The sequence below is a fragment of the Triticum aestivum genome, chromosome 5D (genome assembly GCF_018294505.1).
Source record: "Triticum aestivum cultivar Chinese Spring chromosome 5D, IWGSC CS RefSeq v2.1, whole genome shotgun sequence".
In the NCBI taxonomy this organism is placed as follows: Eukaryota; Viridiplantae; Streptophyta; class Magnoliopsida; order Poales; family Poaceae; genus Triticum; species Triticum aestivum.
In genome coordinates this window covers 372,203,724-372,222,860 of record NC_057808.1, presented here as the reverse complement: position 1 = coordinate 372,222,860, position 19,137 = coordinate 372,203,724, and the positions used below count along the sequence as shown (strand labels likewise).

Below are 19,137 nucleotides of genomic sequence, written 5' to 3'. Positions count from 1 at the left end.
GTCACAAAACAAGTTGACCTGAGAGATGTCAACCTTGGCCCCCGAAAAGGACGTCCAAGTTGAAGGAAGATTTGCACTACTGGAGCTCGGTCCCAATGAGCAAACAAAAGGATCGAAGAAAGACTTTTATGTTGGGATATGGAGATGGTATTGCCGCTGCTCTCCTTTGCTTGTCACAAAATTCCTTTGCCGGAGATAGTACTCTCCTGGTTATACTCCCTACAAAAACAATCTCCAAAACTTTGCATCTAATGGAAACTCCTATTTTCCTTTTTTTTCCAGTATTATTACTGTTTTCTTTCAAGCGTCTTGTATTATTGTTTCTGATTGATCAATCCTAATTGTGTAGGCAACTACCGGTGCTCCGATCTAAAAAGCAAACTTTGATGACGCTTTCACCATTATCAAATCTGGACGAAGTTGTTGTTTCTGTTTCCCTAAAACTTACATATTGTCCTCAAAGTTGGCCAGTCATACTTCAAAATCTTGAAGGTAAATTTCATGACCATGCCCTTGTCATGCAGTAGCTTTCTTTTTACACATAAGCTGGTATGAAGTAGAAATCGGAAATGGAAGTTTGGTTCACAAGTACTCCCTCCGTCCCATAATATAAAAACGTTTTCTATATTAGTGTAATGTCAAAAACGTTCTTATATTATGGGACAGAGGGAATATAAGAGTAATTTTTGCGGATCCACACATAGCTTGCAAAGTATTGTAGGATAACATACATTTTTATTTATTTTTTACGATGATCGATGAATAACTAGAACCGTCCAGTCTAGAACCGAGATTCGGGCAAGTATGAAAAAAGTGAGAGGATCTTCATCAGATGCTTATCAACCCTCAAGTGAAGGATAAACGACGAGAAGGATGGTGTTGTGTTGAAATACAAGAATGGTCATGTTCGTGGAGGGGATCGTAAGCTATGCTGACTAGGCTAAGGAAATGTACTAGTAGTAACATTTGTTTAATAGTAATATCTTTTTTACTCTTTTTTAGGAAAGTAATATTTGTTTTATATCGTTGCAACGCACGGATATTTTTGTTAGTAAAAACAGAAATGAATCGGTAGCGCCCAGACTCGAACGCCTCGTCGCCCTTTCCCCGTCGTCGCCGCCGCCGCCGCCGCCCTCCCTCGTCGTCCCTCCGCCGCCAAGTGGACGGAGAGTAGCAGATCCAGTACCGGCCGATCCCCTCTGCACCCGCCGTTTCCCTCCGCCTCTGCCGTGGCCCGAGCAGGAGCAGGAGCTCCTCCAGCTGCCGTGGCCATTCCCCTCCTCCCCTGCCCTTGGCCTCCGCCCCCGCAGTTCCGGACGCTATTCAGGTCCGCAGGAGCGGCAGCTCCCTGCAGTTCCAGGCGCTGTTCAGGTCATCCAGGAGCGGGAGCGGCAGCTCCCCTCTGTTCAGGTGATGCACGCAGCTCTCCTCTGTTCCTTCAGGTGAAGCTCTCCTATGTCCTTACTTCTTAGCACATACGAATAGAAATTGGTGATTGCCATAGAGTATTTTGGTGATTTCCATAGGAATTGTCAGCACATGTTGTTGATTTCCCTGCTAGCACTTTTTTTTGGCATAGAAAATGTGATATGTTTGCATAGGTACGTACAGCACAAAGTGAGGCTATTTTGATGATAAATTGGCCATTTGTTAAGTATGTGTATTGCCACGATGAAACAAAAAAAGTTTCTTTTGTATTGGCAGCGAGTTAGTTTGCACGCATATGAACAAAAGGGAAACAATGAAAGCACAGTGGGATGAAAGCACAGTGAGAAATGAGACCTACAATCATCGACATTCATCACTAAGAAACGCCATCGAATGATCTTTTGGTGTTTTAAAGATGAAATGGCAAATCCTTAATCATGTCTTTATTCACGTCTTCTTCTCAAGTACCCCATATGCAAGACAATGATGCTTGTATGATATTCGTATGTGAGACAATGATCTTCCTTTTGTTTGATTATAACATGTTGTGGTGTTTGGAGGTCGAATATATGTTCATATGGGCAGCAAAACGATAAAAAATAACTCGACACCGTTTAATCAGAACAACAATACAGTCCAAGGGCATTACAAACTTTTCACTGTTTATACCACAGATAAGCTGAGAAAACAGGCACCGAAAAGAAATTGGCTGTCTCATTATCTGGAGCTTATTTTCACAGGAGCTTACTCATCTACCTGTACATCACCGTGCAGGGACCCTAAATTATGTTTTGATTGCCTTGCTGGATTCCTTTGTGTGGACAGATATTGGAGCACATCAGGAACCACCCCCTCCTTCGGTCCTCCCCTCCTGCCTGTCGTAATTTAGCGTTGCCAGTTCTAGGTTTCTCTTCTCTCAAAACAAAACAAGTTCATCTGAGAGATGTCAACCTTGGCCCCCGGGAAGGATGTGGAAATTGAAGAAAGGTTTGTGCTACTGGAGCTTGGACCCAATGAGCAAACAGGAAAATCCAAGAAAGACTTTGTTGTTGGGATGTGGAGATGGTATGGCTACTGCTAACTTCTTTGCTTCTCACAAAATTCCTTTGCTGGAGACAGTATTCTTCTGGATGATATGGTTATGCTCCCTACAAGAAACAATCTCCAAAACTTGTAACAAACGGAAAATCCTCTTATCCTTTTTCAGTATCATTACTATATGTTTTCAAGTGTCTTGTATTATTGTTTCTGATTTGATCAATCTGAATTGTGTAGGCAACTATTGGTGCTCCGATCTGGAAAGGAAACTTTGGTGACGCTTTCACCATTACATATTTTGAACGAAGTTGTTTTTTCTGTCTCCCTAAAACTTACATATTTTCCTCAAGGTCGACCGGTCGTACTTCATAATCTCAAAGGTAAAATTTCTTGTGTAAACTATGAGCATGCCCTTGTCATGCAGTAGCTTTCTTTTTGCACATAAGCGGTTGTGAAATATAAATCTGAAATGCAAACAATTTTTGCACACAGTATAGTTTGGTTCACAAGTATTAGAGTAAATTTTGCGGATCCACGCATAGCTTGCAAAATATTGTAGGATAACATGCATCTCTATATGATTTTACGATGGATCGATGAATAACTAGAACCGTCCCTGTGTAGAACCAAGATTCATGCAAGTATGCAAATAACGAGAGGATCTTGATCGGATGATTATGCACCCTCAAGACTAGATACTCATATAATGTTTTATATTTCGTAAAACATGATATATATTGTTGTAATGTATATATTGTAAAACTACACTTCTTTTTCTTGTCATTAACTTACCCTCAGGGGCATGGTGGGACAAACCACATTAACCATGCTGATTTTTTTTTTGCAAATGTGTATGACGTGATATTTAGAAAGGGGCACTTTAATCGGGCTCTCGTGAGCTCCGTCTTGTCACGTAACATGCTTAATGGCTCAAATGTAGGTCTTAGTTTTTATATGATACTTATGGTTTCCTACAATATATTTGTCTTTCTGATGTTTGCTCCATATTCTGTGGGTTCTAATTCTAAACCTCAAATGATTTTGTTGTACACTATCGTTCTTGTTTAGTTTTTTGGGCTTTTGTATTTTTCTACATGCATGTGTTCACATTTAGTAAGATTGAACTGACCTGTATTATTATTTACTTGTCTTCAACATGGATGACCTATTTTCCTACATTACTGACAAGTATACACACACACACACGCAGAAGTTGATGTACCTCTCAAGCATCCTTATACATGGACAGTGATGGGTGGATGTGAATCTAGATGCTTGGTTGAGATCAAGTTTGGTGTCAACTATAAAGCGGTAAGACCCACACGTATTTCTTTGGACTCGGATCCTCTGACGTACGTCATGTCTGATTGCGTCACAGCATATCAGCGACGGAAGTTGGTCCTGACAAATGTCATGGGAGCTTATGTCCATTTCTTTTTTTTTCTTGAGTAATGATGGAATTGCTGGATCTTTAAAGAAAAAAGTGTACTTCTAAGTGAGTTAAGTTTAGCCCCTTGGTTTTCTCTGCGCATTCTCTGATTCAAGGTGCATGGTTTTTCATTTTTTTAAAAGGTCTACATAAGTTAGAAGAAACAAAGTCATTATAATCACGTCACACAAGACCCGACATGCATGCTGGGACCAGGTGAAGCAAAACACCACTACGCACCCCATCCCTGCTGAACCTTGCTAAGCCATCCACAACTCTATTGGCCCTCCAGTGAACTTTAGCGGTTGTGCACCCTGATCACTATCCTTGGCGATCCCTACTAGTGCTGATTTTGAGCGATTGCACCTCTCCACCTCTTTGGGTCTCCTTTAGTTTGCAAGAATTTTGTTGTAATTATATAGGATTGGATTTCTGTAGGAAAATTTTCTTTAGAGCCCATTGGTTAGCAAGAACAGAATTCTATTCCTTTTCTAGGGAAATAGAATCCTATTGCTACCCACCATATTTCAAAGGAAATAAACATTAGTTCAGACCCAGTGGAAAAAACCATATCATGTGAACCAAATGACACCTCTGTTCCTATCCCTATTAATAGGATTTAAGATAAATGTCTTCTTGCTTCCTATAGTTTTCCTATTCATATGATATTCCTTTCCTGTGAAGCAAAGGAGGCCCCTCACAATTGCTCTCCATGATGACCAGTCGGCCAGCGACGCCCACGGGCCTCGGACACCATCCACGCATGCAACTCCTTCTACCAACTGCGCGGCAGGGCAATGATCAATTGGATTGTAGGCTAACCAAATCCCCATTATCGTCTTGAATCACCGCCCCCAGGTGGCTCTCACGGACTGAGGATCAACACTAGCATCTACATTAAGTTTCAGACACAGCCACAGTCCAGCTTCGTCCATCTAACATTGCTACATGCATGCTCATAATTTCTAAAAAAATCGGTTTCAATTTTTTTTCCTCCATTTGAGTGCTTCATTGCTCCGAGCCTTTCATCTCTTTTCTATTATTCTCATCTGGACCAGGATATTCGGCCTCATAGTTGAAGGACTAAATTTAGACTTCTCTGATGGTCAAGAGATAAGGAATGTGCCCCGCAGAAAAAAGATATAAGAATACAACTTTCTTATTCCTTTGACTGTGCAAGAGACTTGGACACCACGATGTTAGTGCTAGCAACATAGAGAGAAGACATACAATAGAGAGTGACGAATTCAGAAAGTAGCCGCAGTGCAATCCACTAAGCTTTAGCCTCAATGTAGCAACTTAGAGACTGAACAAGTCAGGAAAATAAAACAAAAATGGAACATATAGACAATGTATAGCACCTGAGGCTACTATTCACAACATATTACATTTTTGTTTCTTGGTGTGGTCAAATTTGAATTTCTGGCATATTAGATTTTAGGTTAATTGATGTTGTCATATTATTTTAAAATTATTTCCCCTTACCTATTTAAGTTATAGATGGTTGCACTTAATGGCTAACTCCCTACGATCACAAATATAAGATATTCTAACTTTTTTCTGATTTGGATGTATATAGACGCATTTTAGTGTGTTTATTCACTCATTTCAGTCCGTTTGTAGTCCATCTTGAAATATCCAAAACATATTGTATTTGTGAACGGAGGGAGTAGATTGTATTGAGTTTAGACGAATATGCCTAATGTAGTAATATATGAATGTGACGGAATGCATGTGTTGCGCGAGCTAGCATATCCGTTTCTTGCTTTATTCATACGATTTTCTGTCTAAATAGAATGGAACCTTAAGGACAACAATGGAACAGGAGGATATATTACAGCTAGTGTAACGATGGTGTTTCTTTTGTATTACAGTATGGCAGAACACACTATATTTTGCGCCCTAGACGAATGAGCACGACGTCAGTGGAGCAAGCCCAGTCTAGTGTCGCGCGCATGCTGAGAGAAGACATCCTCACTGACATCACCATCAACGCCGTCGGTGGCAGCATCAGGGCCCACCGCGCCGTCCTGGCCGCGCGGTCGCCGGTGTTCATGAGCATGTTCACGCACGACCTCAGGGAGAAGGAGCTCTCCACGGTGGACATCTCCGACATGTCCATCGAGGCGTGCCAGGCCTTCGTGGGCTGCGTCTACGGTGTCGCCATGTCCGAGGAGGAGCTGCTCGTGCACCGGAGCGAGCTCGTCGTCGCCAGCGACAAATACGGCGTCGAGAACCTGAAGAAGGTGTGCGAGGAGAGCATGATTGTGGACGTCAGCACGGAGAACTTGCTCGAGAGGCTGCAGATGGCTCACACCTACAGCCTGCCGGCGCTCAAGAGGACCTGTGTGAGGCTTCTCGTGGATTTGGGAGGATGTACGAGATTCCCAATGATTTCGAGGAGTTCATGAAGACTGCAGACCAGGATATTGTAGGTGAAATCCGCTCAACTGCAATGCTCAGAGGGAGAAAGCTTGAGGACAGGCAGAAGCCTTCAGCTGAAAAGACTCGCCGGCGGAAGTCCATGCCAAGCCAGGATTCCGATGGCGGCGCTCCGGGTAAACGGGTTCGGCGGCTCAATGTCCGGCTTGCAGGCGATGAGTGGGCCAAGTGAATGAATTGTGCCCGCTTCGTCAGTTACATGACATGATAGCACCACGTTGTTGCTGATTTCCGTTCTTGCTCTGGCACGATGTTTGTTTGCTCAAAATTGTGTGCACAAGTCATGAGTGTGATGATGGCATGGTGTTAATTGAGCGGTTCAGTGTCCGTCTTGCAGACGACGAGTGGGCTTCCGGGTTCGTGAATTACACGAGTAAAATTGTATCGCTCAAGCAACTGTGCGTCATTGTGATGATGTTATTTTCGAAGCCCACAACGCCCGCTTAATTAACGGTAGAGGGTTGTCCACAACGCCCACAACGCCACGGTGTTATCCCGATTCATTAAAAAAGAAGAGGGTTGTCCGGTTAATTAACGGAAAAACCGGGCTAAAACTGTCACAACAACCCACATAGGGCAACACCGGCCAACCTGGCCACCCACACGAAGATACAACAACGCTGCATAGAAGAAACACAAAGTCAAGGTCATCACCAAGTGTCATCGTCTTCGCTCCTCCATGAGCCAGCGACTCTGACTTCACCATCGACTTCCACCAACGAAGTCCTTGTCGCAGCAAACGCCGGAACCCATGCCAAATAGTCGGCCACCGGCGCAGGCGCTAGACAACTCCGACTAAGAAGACCACCAAAACACAGGAGGCAGAGTTGGCGCCAACTAACACCTTAACACCTCCTCGAAGACCACCAGCCACTTGTCATCGTCACCGCCTAGGCACCTCCCGAGCAGTTCCGACTCCGCGACGGCACGCCGAGACCCAAAAGAGACCTGTCGATCAAGCCAGGTAAGAACCGACAACCGAAGCCTTGCCGCGACCCTGCACCGCTAGCCATCATCATTGTTGCCAAACTGGACACCGCACCGACACATTGCCGGCCGGGCACCTGCCGACCACAGTGTCGTGAGCGTCTAGCACATGGAGAGCGCGAACGGGATCCAATGCTCTTCAAAGCGACGCCCCAAAGAGGGAAGCGACGATGCTGACGCCGTCGCCCGACCCGACTGGGCCTTATGCTTTCACCCGAAGAGCTGGATCCAGGGGTGTGCAGGGGGTGGACTCCACAGAGCGCCTCCAAGGAGGTAACACAACGCCCACGGACACCGACACTGTCGGCCGGCCAAAGCTCGACAAGCTTTCGCTCGGAGCACCGCCCACCAACACATCCCCACACACCGCACCTCCACTAGCCCGCACACCACCCTCAACGCCATTGTGCTAGCAGCACCCGAGGACCACCACAAACCACCTCACTCCAACCAAAGCCAGCAGGCCAGATCTGGCGAGCCTGGCCGGATCCGGTGGTCACCTGCACCTGCCCCACCATGGACCAGCCGCTGGCGCACCGACGCGCTGCCGGACGCGCAGCACCCACCAGGAAGCCAGGCGGCCTACCCCTGCCACAACCGAGCGCAGCCGGAGAGGCCGGACGACGCAAACGTGGCGCACCGCGAGGGAAGCCGCCGGCCGTCAGGAAGCAGGACGAGAAGCACCAGAGCCTCCCCCACCAAATGCTCCATGGGAACGTGAGAAATTCCCCGCCGCCGTCGTCCGCCGCACGGACAACCCGTCGGCCTCCCCCGGCGGTGCCGAGGTAGGAGGAGATGGATGGAGGGGGCGACGGCGGCAGGCTAGGGTTTCGCCGCGGGAGCGACAACGTGGACGTGGTATGGGGATCTTTTTGTTTTGTCCTGTATTGTGATGATGTGAACTAAATATTTCTTTTTAATCACATGATAGACTCAGAGTACAAATCCTTATGCATTGCTGATGGGCGCTAGCGGGTCGAGCAAAGCGGGCCTTTGCCCAGCGGTGCTCATGAGAGTTTCGCGTCTATGACATGTGCTAACTGGTTGACACGGCTGTCGGTGCAGACCTGAGGGTACACTGCGAACCACATGTACTTTGTACATGCGCTCCAGGATGATGGGTCAATTCCCGCTCAACTGATGATATCGCCATTGTCACCAACCCACACGTCCTCCTCTAGCTCCGGGCTCGGTGATGGGGACGAGGATTGGGATGCGGTAGAGGAGGGCGAAATAGCATCTAACTGCAAGGTATTGTCACTCCAAAAAAGCACTTTGAGAATTTAATTTTCCATTGATCATGTTGCATGAGCTTGAATACTTGAGCCAAATGCAAGGTATGGTCCTTGAGAGTGCTGTTGGAGACAAGGATATCGTAAAAAAAGCACACATTCGCGAAGGAGGGGGTGCAGGGTGTTCTCTTTCTACCAGAAGGATCTAATGATAGCCAACTCGATGATCCAGCTTGGGGAACCAGACAATGTGATGACACACAATTATAGGGAATCAATTGTAGCTCTTTTCGATAAGTAAGAGTGTCGAACCCAACGAGGAGCAGAAGGAAATGACAAGTGGTTTTCAGCATGGTAATGTCAGCAAGTGCTGAAATTGTAAGTAGCAGAGTAGTTTGATAGTAAGATAATTTGCAACGAGCAAGTAACGGTAGTAGTAACAAAAGTGCAGCAAGGTAGCCCAATCCTTCTGAGGCAAAGGACAGGCCAAAACAGTCTCTTATGATAAGCAAAACGTTCTTGAGGGTACACGAGAATTTCATCTAGTCACTTTCATCATTTTGGTTTAATTTGTGTTCGCTACTTTGATAATTTGATATGTGGGTGGACCGGTGCTTAGGTGATGTTCTTACTTGAACAAACCTCCTACTTATGATTAACCCTCCCGCAAGCATCCGCAACTATGAGAAAAGTATTAAGAATGAATTCTAACCATAACATTAAACTTTTGGATCCAATCGGTCCCTTACGGAATAGCGCATAAACTGGGGTTTAAGCTTCTGTCATTCTCGCAACCCATCATCTAATTGCTACTCCACAATGTATTCCCTTAGGCCCAAATATGGTGAAGTGTCATGTAGTCGACGTTCACATGACACCACTAAGGAAATCACAACATACATACTATCAAAATATCGAACACATAAAGTTCACATGATTACTTGCAACATGATTTCTCCCGTGACCTCAAGAACAAAAGTAACTACTCACAAATGATAAACATGCTCATGATCAGAGGAGTATTAAATAGCATAATGGATCTGAACATATAATCTTCCACCAAATAAACCATATAGTAATCAACTATAAGATGTAATCAACACTACTAGTCACCCACAAGCACCAATATCTAGTACCGGTACAAAGATTGAACACAAGAGATGAACTAGGGTTTGAGAGGAGATGGTGCTGTTGAAGATGTTGATGGAGATTGCCCTCCCCAAGATGGGATAGTTTTTGGTGATGATGATGACGATGATTTCCCCCTCCGGGAGGGAAGTCCCCCCCGGCGAAATCGCTCCGCCGGAGGGCAAAAGTGCTCCTGCCCAAGTTCCGCCTCGAGATGGCGACGCTCCGTCCCGAAAGTCCTCCCCTTATTTTTTTTAGGTCAAAATGATCTATATACCAGAAGATGGCCACCGGAGGTAGGCCTGGGTGAGCACAACCCACCAGGGCGCACCTGGGCTTCCTGGCGCGCCCAAGTGGGTTGTGCCCACCTGGTGGGCCCCCTCTGGTACTTATTGGCTCCAATAATTCTTAAATATTCCATAAAGAATCTCCGTGAAGTTTCAGCTTGTATGGAGTTGTGCAGAATAGGTAGCCTGACGTAGCTTTTCCAGGTCCAGATTTCCAGCTACCGGAATTCTCCCTCTTGGTGTGTACCTTGCAAATTATGAGAGAAAAGACATTAGAATTACTCCAAAAAGCATTATTATGGATAAAAACATCATAAATAACAGTAAGAATACATGATGCAAAATGGACGTATCACAACGCTATTGAGCTTGTCCAACAATTCCTCGATGATTGGCAACATGCACTTGGCAATATCAGTCATTGCATTAAGATGGCGATAGTCGACACACAATCACGAAGTGTCATCCTTCTTCACTAGAATAATAGGGTAAGTGAAAGGACTCGAGCTACGTTTGATGATACCCGAACACAGCAACTCGGCAACTAGCCGACCTAACCCTGCTTTGTGCTTCGTGCTTTGTCTTATGTCGATATGGTTGGATATTAACAGGTTGCGCCCCTGGCACCATAGGTTTTCTATGATAAAAGTTGCACCGAGGAGGGAGCCCTGCTAGTTCACCAAACACTTCAGATAAGTTGTCGATGACAAATTGAATGGATGGTGGAATGGAAGCTCATTCCACACCAACAAGCTCAACTTGATACAATTGCACCATATGCAGACAACTTGATACAGTTGCATCATATAACTTTCAAGCAACAAAATCACCACAACATCTTCACCCTTAAGCGAATCATTGACGACCTCACGCTTTGGACGCACCGGATGAAGAAACCAGAGCACAAACATGCCTCCTCCTCATGGTGTTCCTATCTCTTATCACGATTACACGTGCTTATGTAATTCACCTTTGTAATCAAGCAAACGTTGGGTTACAAATTTGAGAAATATATTCAGGTGGGGAGCTCCCCCCCGTTGTTTTTTCAAAAAAAAAATGCAGACAACTCCCCAACGGCATATGCTCTCCGGCTAGAGGCTGTTAATGACACCGCGGGTTCTCGTGGATAGATGCACAACGCCTTCATCAGTTTGGATCTCATTGTGCTTGGATATCCGGTCCAAGGCCATGGGGTTGTTCTCTTCTAATCAATACATATCAAGGATCACGCCGTAGGTGCCCAGAGGTAGCACCTTCGTGTAACTTGTGAACTCGTGACCCTAGAAAACCAATTGCACCGGTAAATCACTGAATAACAACGCAACTCGCCTCCGCCTGCAACTTTGACACACCAGGGTGATTGTGAGCGATGACGTGTACGATCCTGGTAGCCAACTAATCATCCACAAAGGATGTGGAGCTTCCAAAGTCCACCAACATGCATGAAGATCTCCTGGCTATGGAGCCATGCGTGCAGTTGAAATGATTTTGGAGAGACGCCACCGGTAAGAGTTTCATGGAGATAGCCATGTTCGTGTCGTAGCTTGGTTCCATGGGCGGCTGTTCTTGGTCGTCGAATACCGCATCGATCCCAAACAATTCTAGGAGTACTTCGACAACATGGAGTAGAACTGTGGTGGGGAAGGTGTGATCACGCCCCCCATCATTCGCCGCACTTGAAGCACATGTCATGTGCACGACGGTACTCCCGAAGCGCCTTGACCTTAGAGTTGTCATTGTGAGCGTCCTCGACATCATGTAGATCCACCGCGGCAGCCAAAGCTAGAATCATGAAGGGGCGCATTGATGGTGGCATCAAAGGTAGATGTACCACCCGCAGTCTCGCATCCGCTACACCCGGAGTAGGTGATGGCGGGCGCGTCTGATAGGCATAGTTTGCAACCTCCTCCCAGGGCAATGCGAACAAGCACGTTGTGTCAAGGCCATGTGGCCGTTGAATGAGCACCACTTCCCTAGAGGTCGGCTTGGAGTCCCTCAACAAAATTAGTAAGGTAATAGGGTTGCCTCCGAATACAAAGTACGATGATTGATAATGAGCTCAAAATGTCAATCGTAATCAGCAACTGAAGAAGTGTGATAAATTGCATAGAACTGTTAGATCAATAGTTGATGTCGATCGCGACCCAAACGAGTGCAAAGCAAGGTGGGAAACGATTCCCGACCAAACCTTGTCAGTTTTTTTAATTGATTGCAACCAAATTGAGCCAAATCCAAACGCTTAAAAGAGACCATCGACAGCCAAAACGAAAATGGACGTTGAACATTTGAAAGTATTGTTCATAGAGAGTTTTCCACGACCGTGGGTTTTCGCCAGTGGACTGCGGGGAACAAATAGAAGGATGAGCTTGCCATAGCCCCGCGAGGAGCTGGCTATCATGATCGAATGGAGAAGGAAAAGATAGTGTGGACTACAGAGGAAACTAACTAGTGACAAGGAGGGGCATCAATGTGGTCACTTGCACCTACTCCGGTGAAGAAACACATCGTCGTGGTCATCTGACTCACGAGGAGTCCCGACCGCGTCGTGCCCGAGGCCGATGGGGCCGCCGGTTGTTGCGGGTAGGGGGAATAGCCGCGAGATCGTTGAACCCTTCCTTACCAAGCGACTCTGATGAAGAGGCACTCTCCTACTGCTAAGCAGCGACGACCATGCCAATCTTGGTGACCCTCTTCTTCAGATCCGGGTACCAAGTGACTAGGTCGTCAAGATTAGCGGTATGGGACTTGACGGCGGCCGTGTTCGTGCGGAGGTCGGCACAGAAGTCCTTGAGCATGGCGTTGAACCACTAGAAGTACTCCTCTTTCGACGGATCAATGGCTTCTAGATGAAGACAAACTTGCTGAAGGCTCCTGGTCTCCATGAATTGTGATAGCGCAAGAGGAAGGAGTGGTGATTGGTCTCTGATACCAAATTTTATGATCCCAGTGGCCTTTGTGTGTATGTGTTCCACATTCTGATGAGTTTGAGTAGTTGGTAGCGAAAACAAAATGAACACGAAGAATAACAAGTTGTGCCATAACCAATTTATCCTAGTCCACTGGATTTTTTTTTAGCGAATCCTGGTCCAGTGGATGACATCTTCCTTCGTGCGGAAGGGAATACGTAGCGAAGAGACTGGGCTGGGTCTCAACCACACCTAGTCCGGCCCAACCACACGGGGGTTGGCCTTGCGACCCTGGTCGACGAGTTGGCAAGGTCGCTGCCAGCTGGGCCGCCATGTCAGGGATGGTGACAACATTTCAGTTACCAAGTTTTTTTTTTTGAAATGAAACACAACGATTCCATACCTCACACACACACAGGTCCAGCCATAGTGCTGGGCAAGCGGCAGTTACCAAGTTGGCAACAAAAATTTGGATGGAAGTTTGGCAAGACAATAAAAACAGAGAGGAGGGGAAGGAACCTCGCCAGAATTTTATGGTGAAACAAATACTTGCCCAAAGCTAAACCATTTAATCGTTCCTCCCCAAAAAAAAAGCTAAGCCATTTAATCAGCACAGCCAAGTTTTGGAACACTACAATTAGCGTGATAACAGCATGCCCAGGAAGCCAAAGCCAACGTCAGCGAGGAGCAAGATCTCTGTCGTCTCGGATTCCACCCCGTAATTTCCTCACCTACCCGCACGTACCCCCATACCCGTTTTAGCCTCTCCTTCGGCGTTTCCAGGTCTAGGGTTCTTCTCTCAACAGCACGCCGCCTTTCGCCTGACAAAGAACAAAGTTCCATCGGAGAGATGTCGAGACAGGTCCCGAGGAACGACGTGGAGATCGAAGGGAGATTCGTGCTGCTGGAGCTCGGACCCCATGAGCAAACCAAGAGATCCAAGAAAGAGTTCTCCGTCGGGAAGCGGAGATGGTATTGCCGCTGCTCCTATTTGCCTTTATTCTTCGTTCTTCAACAAAATCCTTGTAGCGGACGGGTTTTCGGTTAGTGTTGTTTCTTCCTGAACGTTCCCAATTGTTCATTTGAATTGTGTAGGCAACTGTCTGCCGTCCGAGTGGACGAGCATACCTCGGTGACTCTTTCGACATCTTCACTGTTTTGGGACAAATGTTTGGCTTCCGTTACCCTAAAACTTGTGCTCTTTCCTGAAAATCAACCGGTGGTAGTTCATAATCGTCAAGGTAAAATTTTCTTTTGTGAACTATGGTTAGCGCCGGTCAATGTGTAGTTTGCAAAATATTGTAGGGTAGCCTATTTCCCCTATCTTGGTATGAAATGTTCTCCTTAGACGACTGATAAATGACTAGAAGAGATCTCTAACTAGAACTGTCCGATCTAGAACCAAGATTCGTTCAAGTATACAAAAATGACAGGACCTTTATCAGGCCGTCATTTACACTCGAGACTAAACACTCAACTAAATGTTTTGTACTACTTCGTAAAACTAGATATATTGTAAACTACTCTTCTCGGGTCTATTTATTGGCGGAACAAATCACCCTAATCATGTTGACTCTTTCATTACAAACAATGTTTATGACATGATATTTATCCGTGGCTTACCTGTTTGCAATGTTTACTCCATATCGTGGGTTCTAAATCTCGAACTACTGTTATTTTTTCTTTTCTCTTTTTAGACTTTGTATTTTCCACATACATGCATTTGCATTTTGTAATTTCGAACGGCTTTGTATCACTTATTTTACGTCTTTAACATGGGCAAAAAAATTCTAACAGTACTAACAAGTAGTACACACATGCAGAAGTTGACCTACCTCTCAGTGGTCCTCATACATGGACAGTGACGGATGGATGTAAATCTTCAAGATGCTTGGTTGAGATCGAGTTTCGCAACATTACTGAGGTAAATCGCATATATTTTTTCTTTTCTTTTTCTTCCTTAAAGTACAGATGGTTATTTGTCAACTTCTAATATTAGAAGATTCTAAGTCAGCCCCTTAAATTCCTTGTTCCGGATACTCTTGAGCTCTACGGATATTGTCAGAGTATAAGTTAGGGACTAAGACTATTCGACATCATAGTTGAAGGACTTTTGTGATGGTCTAGAGATAAGAATTGTACCTGACACAAAATGAAGAGATTCGAAGATAACTTCCTCATTCCTCTGACTGTGCAAAGAGATGGAAATCACGAGATTAGCTCTGGCAATAGAGAGAAAAAAGTCACAATAGAGAAATGAGGAAGACACAAAGTAACTTCACCACCGTCTATGAGTAGTCTTTAGCATAAATTTGGCAATTTTGAGATTGAATAAAATACAAAATAACATAGAAAAACAGAACACCGACAAATTCTACTATATAGCACCTGAGTCTGTCAGTGTGACTGAATTTGGATTTCAAATTTTGTGCTTTATTAGATTTTAGGATAATTATAATGCTGTCAAATTATTTAAAATAAGGTCCCTTTACCAATTTAATTTACATCACATGGATGATTGTACTTAAAGGCTAGATTGCATTGAGTTTAGAGAGAATATCCCTCATATATGAATCGGACCGAATGTATGTCATCGCCCGCATTTGCACATCCTCACGGACATCACCGTCAACGCGGCCGGCGGCAGCATTGAACAATGGAGCAGGAGGATATATTACTGCTAGTGTGACGATGCAGTTTTTCTTTCTGTATTACAGTATGGCAAAACAGAATCATTTTTGCGCTCTACACAAATGAGGACGGCGTCAGTGGAGCAAGCCCAGTCTGGCGTCGCGCGCATGCTACGGGAAGGCATCCTCACGGACATCACCGTCAACGCGGCCGGCGGCAGCATGAGGGCCCACCGCGCCGTCCTGGCCGCGCGGTCGCCGGTGTTCCTGAGCATGTTCTCGCACAACCTCAGGGAGAAGGAGCTCTCCACGGTGGACATCTCCGACATGTCCATCGGCGCGTGCAAGGCCTTGGTCCGCTACCTCTACGGCGACGCCAGGTCCGAGTGGGAGCTGCTGGAGCACCGGAGCGAGCTCGTCGCCGCCGGCGACAAGTACGGCATCGCCAACCTGAAGAAGGCCTGCGAGGAGAGCCTGCGGGAGGACGTGGGCGTGGAGAACATGCTGGACAGGCTGCAGATGGCGCACACCTACAGCCTGCCGGCGCTCAAGCGGACGTGCGTCAGGCTGCTCGTGGACTTCGGGAAGATGTACGAGATCCCCGAGGACTTCGAGGCGTTCATGGCGGCTGCGGACCAGGATCTTGCTGACGAGATCCGCTCGACTGCGATTCTCAGAGGGAGAAAGCTCGCGGCCAAGGAGAAGAAGCCTGCAGCTAAAAAGACTCGGCGCCCAAAGTCTACGCCTGGCAAGGCTTCAGGCAGCAGCATTCCGGCTCGGAGGTCCAAAGTCCCGACGTCCACGCCTAAGCTGGATGCAAGCAACACTGCGGCGGGTAAACGGGGCCGCCGGCGGAAGTCCACGTCAAGCCAGGATCCCGATGGCGGCGCTCCGGATAAACGGGCCCGGCGGCTCAATGTTCGCCTTGCAGGCGACGAGTGGGCCAAGTGAATTGTGCCCGCTTCGTCAGTTACAAGATTTCCATTCTAGGTCTCGCACGTGTTTGCTCAAACGTGTGTGGAAGCGCTACAATGTCGGGGCTTTGTAGGCGATGAGTGGGCTAAATGAGTACTGCATTCCCGGTTCATGAATTGCATAAGTATAATTTGTGTTGCCCAAGCTTTGTGCACCAGGGAGTGATGAATTACATGTTTCCAATTTTTGTTGGACAAAGGATTGCTAAGTCGTGGATAGGCCCAAAAGGAACAGAATTTGTTTCTGAACATAACGTATGTTGTAGCTGTATGATTCTAACGGCAATTAAGCCGTGACGATGAAACATGCTCTATGTACCAATATGTGATGAAACAAATAAGCTAGAAAGTATAAAGTTAAAAGTAAAGTTGAGATCAAGGGGGAGAATGTTAGGTTGATCTCTCTCCCGTTCGAACCCAACGGGTCGAACGGGCCCCTGACTCGCGCCCTGATCGGGGGCGCCCAACCAAACCATGGTTGGTGGGCCTCTGTGACCCGCGCTATATAAACAGAGGTGGGGGCCGGGGCACGACGAACGAGGTTAATCGCTGCCACAATCCCCACCTACAATCCCTACCGATCTAGGGTTAGCGCGGTGCTCACGGGCCCACTCTCCGCCATCGCCGTGCGCCCCAGCACCACGATGGCCTCCGGCTCGAGTTCATCCACTGCTGGACAAGGTAGATTCACCGGATCTACTAGCCTACTCCGATTCAAGGTCTATCACTGCGATCTTATACACCGTAGTGCATTAGTCATGGTTTTAATGTTCAGAATCCACCCCTGTTTACAAATTTCCAGGAGCGCTGGAGGAGGGCAAGCTGAGCAGCACAAATGGCAACAGCTCCGGACCACATACAGCTGTAAGTACATCCTCCGAGTCCGGTGTTGATTTGACAGTCATTCAGACTACCACACAGCTCCGTGTACTCGCGCGTGCAGTATGTAATAACTTGGCGGTGTCGCACGTGCAGGACGCGCACGGACCGTCGACTGCATCCATGCTGCGCAACGCGAGCACCATCGGCGACGGCGTACTCCTCATCGCCGCGCTCTGCTTCCACTCCGTCTTCGAAGGCATCGCCATTGGAGTCGCCGGTAAGACAGAGACAGAGATCAATATTTCCTGAATTTTGACCGCCACGAGAGGGTCTCTGCATCTTATATATGTGTGCACCTCTCGACCCTACTCCAGCCATTGATTTTCATGCCTACTTTTACTTGATCCGGTCTTTGAATCGACGATTACTCGCAAGCAGAGACGGAAGCCGACGCGTGGAAGGCGCTGTGGACCATCAGCCTGCACAAGATCTTCGCCGCGATCGCCATGGGCATCGCGCTGCTCCGGATGCTCCCCGATCGCCCCCTCCTCTCCTGCTTCGGCTACGCCTTCGCCTTCGCCGTCTCCAGCCCCATCGGCGTCGGCGTCGGCATACTCGTCGACGCCACCACGGAGGGCCGGGTGGCCGACTGGATCTATGCCATCTCCATGGGCCTCGCCACGGGCATCTTTGTCTACGTCTCCATCAACCACCTCCTCGCCAAGGGGTACATGCTACAGAGGCCCGTCGCCGCCGACACGCCCGTCGGCCGGTGGCTCTCCGTCGTGCTTGGCGTCGGTGTCATCGCAGTCGTCATGATATGGAACGCCTGATCCTGAATTCGTGATTCATGAGAACTAGAAGCATTTAGCTATGGATGTAAGCCTATTGTGCTGCTATAAGTTTCTGCTAGTTGGACACCAGATTTGCAGTACCAGCTGATCAAATGAAGCAGCTAATGACAGATAAACATAAGCACTAAATCCCTGGTTGTTTCAATACGCATTTAGTGTGTGTGTATATATATATATCAACCTGTATTCTTTCCTTAATCCCCTGGATAATACTGTATTTTGCTGTGTTTCGTTAATACTCCACCATCAACCAAGCATGTTAAACATCCACAATGCCACACACGACCTACATGCTTCATTGGCTTCCTGTGCACAAATTATCTGTACAATGTTGCTTACGTCACTTATCACTAACATAGAAATATTTTGCTCTCCAGATTGATGTGCATGATGTAATAATTCGAAATTCGAGAATACCGTACGTCGTAGTATCATTTATTTGATCAAATCCTCATTTATGCTTAAAAGTCCTCACAGCAACGCGTGCGATGTCGTCTAGTTTTTACAAAAGGCCTGAATTTGTTTTTTTTACCTCACACCAAAATGTATTTCATCATGAAACTTTACAAAAAGTAGTATACATCAATATGTATGTGTGGGACTCCTAATGTATTTCATCATGGAACTTTACAAACAAGTAGTATACATTAATACTCCCTCTGTCCGGAATTACTTGTCCACAAATGGATAAAAGTGGATGTATTTAAAACTAAAATATGTGTAGATACATCCATTTCTATGATAGGTATTTCCGGACGGAGGGAATATGTCTGTGTGGGCGTGTTCTCTAGAAATTTTAAAACTAAAAAAAAAATCTTAGTTTGGATTTTTTCAATATCCGAGCTCCATGGAGCCTGGGGTCAAAAGAAATTTCTGATTTTCGTTCTTTTTTTAATACTTACAAGACAAAAATAGTAAACTAAAAATAAGACATTAGTAAAAAAATATAACTTCGGGAGAACAAGACAAGTGAGAGACTA

General features: G+C 46.4%; 2 protein-coding genes and 1 pseudogene across 2 annotated transcripts; all 3 read left to right on the top strand.

Annotated features, from left to right (window-relative positions):
• Positions 1–1,040: 1,040 nt before the first annotated feature.
• LOC123121857 (BTB/POZ domain-containing protein At1g55760-like) lies at positions 1,041–6,651 on the top strand (annotated as a pseudogene).
• Positions 6,652–13,571: 6,920 nt separating this feature from the next.
• LOC123124977 (BTB/POZ domain-containing protein At1g55760-like) lies at positions 13,572–16,628 on the top strand. Its single transcript, XM_044545522.1, has 4 exons — positions 13,572–13,849; positions 13,973–14,118; positions 14,701–14,801; positions 15,595–16,628. Exons 1-4 carry the CDS (start codon positions 13,728–13,730, stop codon positions 16,456–16,458), a joined length of 1,233 nt encoding a protein of 410 aa, XP_044401457.1. The 5' UTR covers positions 13,572–13,727; the 3' UTR covers positions 16,459–16,628.
• A 497-nt stretch (positions 16,629–17,125) lies between these two features.
• Positions 17,126–18,216, top strand: LOC123124976 (zinc transporter 2-like). Its single transcript, XM_044545521.1, has 4 exons — positions 17,126–17,162; positions 17,257–17,345; positions 17,457–17,580; positions 17,742–18,216. Exons 1-4 carry the CDS (start codon positions 17,126–17,128, stop codon positions 18,134–18,136), a joined length of 645 nt encoding a protein of 214 aa, XP_044401456.1. The 3' UTR covers positions 18,137–18,216.
• Positions 18,217–19,137: the final 921 nt, after the last annotated feature.